This window comes from Bacillus rossius, chromosome 1 (genome assembly GCF_032445375.1).
Source record: "Bacillus rossius redtenbacheri isolate Brsri chromosome 1, Brsri_v3, whole genome shotgun sequence".
NCBI classification, from domain to species: Eukaryota; Metazoa; Arthropoda; class Insecta; order Phasmatodea; family Bacillidae; genus Bacillus; species Bacillus rossius.
In genome coordinates, this window is record NC_086330.1 from 256,552,676 (window position 1) to 256,555,060 (window position 2,385).

Here is a 2,385-nt window from a genome sequence, read left to right on the forward strand (position 1 = left end):
AAATTATCCTTAAGTCACGTGATAGGTGTTGACCACACAGTTATACATGTCATGGTATAGCCAACGCTCCCTCTACCTATTATACCACTATGGCCGCTACACCCCCGGATTTGACTGTTGCTTCTTGGTTCACCAAGTAACAGCCCCACCGATTGTGACCTGTGATATTTTCATTTTAGTGGCCTGTACCTGATTAGTTTAAAAAAGAGTTTTATTTACCTTTCAGAGTTTATATTTTAGTAGAGTTCTATATTGTTAGGTGGTTAATTGTGACATTTTCAGAGTCTATTGTTTTCTTATTTTTCAGGGTACTCTATACATACCCTTAGTGTTATCTTGTTATAAGAGATTGTATATATTGTTCTTTTACAGATCTAGCTGTTTGCTGCTGTGCGGCTGTGTTGTTCTCTTTTTGTTAGTGTGTTTTTCAGGATGCCTGTGCGTCCCAGTTTCGTGGCTTTGCCGGCCCCAGAGGAGATCCAGTGCCCCGCGTGTGTGCGACTTCAGCAGTTCGGGTCTGTCTTCGGACGACTGGCTGATCTGGCAGCGCATGTGCGCCGGGCGCATGACTCTGCGGGGCTATGGTTTCGCTGTGAGATTTGTAGGCCACATGAAGAGATCTGGTCCCTGAGGGCAGCGAGGCTGCATTTTGAGACGGTGCACCCGGGCCCGGGCATCGAGCCGGCGCTGCCGGAGGCAGATGGTACGGACTCGGATCTCGCGTCTGACGATGAGGAGGAGGATGAGAGGGTTGCCGTTCGGGAGGTGGTTTCCCTGGTGCGTGACCCGGGTGAGCCGGGGTTCCTGCGTGTGCCGGTGCCGCTACCGGCCGTGTTGACGTGCATCCTCTGTGGGACGCATGGCATCGGGCTGAGGATCCGGGGGCGGTACTCAGCGTGGTCGGACATGTGGAAGCACATGAAGCGACACCACCCAGAGGTGACTGCGGTGGAGTTCCGCTGCAGGTTATGTGCTTCCGCATTTTCGGGCGCTGGATATCCGCTGAGGGTGGCTCAGAACCACGTTGCCAACGTGCACAGAGCTGAGGTGCGGAGACTCGCTGCACGTAGGGCGCGAGAGGCAGGCCTGGGCGCGCCAGCACGGACTCCACCTGCTCGTGTGGCCCGGCGGGAGGCACGGCATTCTTCAGATGAAGACGCTGATGATCCGCAGCCCCGGCCGTTGCCACCGCGGCTGCTGTCTACGGTGCCTGGTCCCTCCCACCGTCTCTCTCCGCCTGCACGAGAGGAAGGCCAGGAGACGTGTATTGTTTTGCCCCCCAGGAAGAAGAGAAGGACATCACCTGGACCCGTCACACCGGTGCGCGACGATGCAACGGGGAGGGAGGCTTTGTTTCTGTGCCGCAGGAAGAAGCTGTCACTGTCGCTTCGCACGACACCCCGCCCCAGGTCACCGGCACCCAATGGGACTCTAACACCTGCGCCCGCGCAGGTGTCCACCAATGAGGAGGAGGCGGCCGAGTTTCTGTCAAGGATACTGCCGCTGCACCCGAGGCCGTCACCAGGTCCGGCGTGCCGTCCCTCCTATCCCCAACGGGAGGATGTCCCAGTGTTGGCGCCGGAGCAGGAGAGCATCAAAGCAGTGTAGGGAGGAGAGGGTCTGCCACCCAGGGACTGGCAGACCGGAGATGCCCCCAGTATGTCTCCTGAGGGAAGCACACCTGATCAGCGGACTGCACCGGAGTTGCACGTGGTGCCAGCCCACCTCATCAGGTTCCCACTCCTGCACTCGGAGGGAGGAACCCAAACTGATCCAGACCAGGATGAGGAGCTGCCAGGAAGATGTGAGATGGGGACGCAGACGGAGGATGACGTCGCCCCAGAGCAGGAGGCTGCCGACGCCGAGGTGCAGGCGGAGGTGCCGGCGCCGGTGGAGCCAACTGTGGGCGTGGCGGGGGGAGGGTGCGGCCTCCCCCGGCCGCGCGGGAGCTGTCTGGTCCTGGCATTGGGCTGCCCACCCAGAATGCCCGGGCGGTACGAGAGGAGGTCCCCCGGGCGCGTCACGGCCAGCAGCCCAGGGAGAACCGCCACCAGGTCGAGGACGCCCAGCCGAGGCGGCAGACCACCAGTCCGCCTCGGAAGATGAAGGAGAAGACGGCGAACCCGAGGTCCGGCCCAACCAAGTCCAGCTGGAGTGGATGGCTCGGATCTCGGCAGCTGAGGACTGGGAATCCCTGGAGCACGTCTGTGATGAGTATACGGAGATTGTCGTCGCCTTCAAGGAACCAGAAGAAGAGGGGGGCGCGGCACGTGCTCCAGGGTGTGGCGAAGGAGCGAGGGGTGGCCGGGGAAGGCCCGGAAACCCCGCCTGCCAGCGCAGGCGGCGGCCGGCATATGCGTTTGACGGGGAGGCCGCCGCCAAGAT

At 60.5% G+C, this 2,385-nt stretch overlaps 1 protein-coding gene across 1 annotated transcript; it reads left to right on the plus strand.

Annotated features, from left to right (window-relative positions):
- Nucleotides 1–432: 432 nt before the first annotated feature.
- Nucleotides 433–1,608, plus strand: LOC134527209 (zinc finger protein 219-like). Its single transcript, XM_063359680.1, has one exon. It carries the CDS (start codon nt 433–435, stop codon nt 1,606–1,608), a length of 1,176 nt encoding a protein of 391 aa, XP_063215750.1.
- The last annotated feature ends 777 nt before the right edge of the window (nt 1,609–2,385 follow it).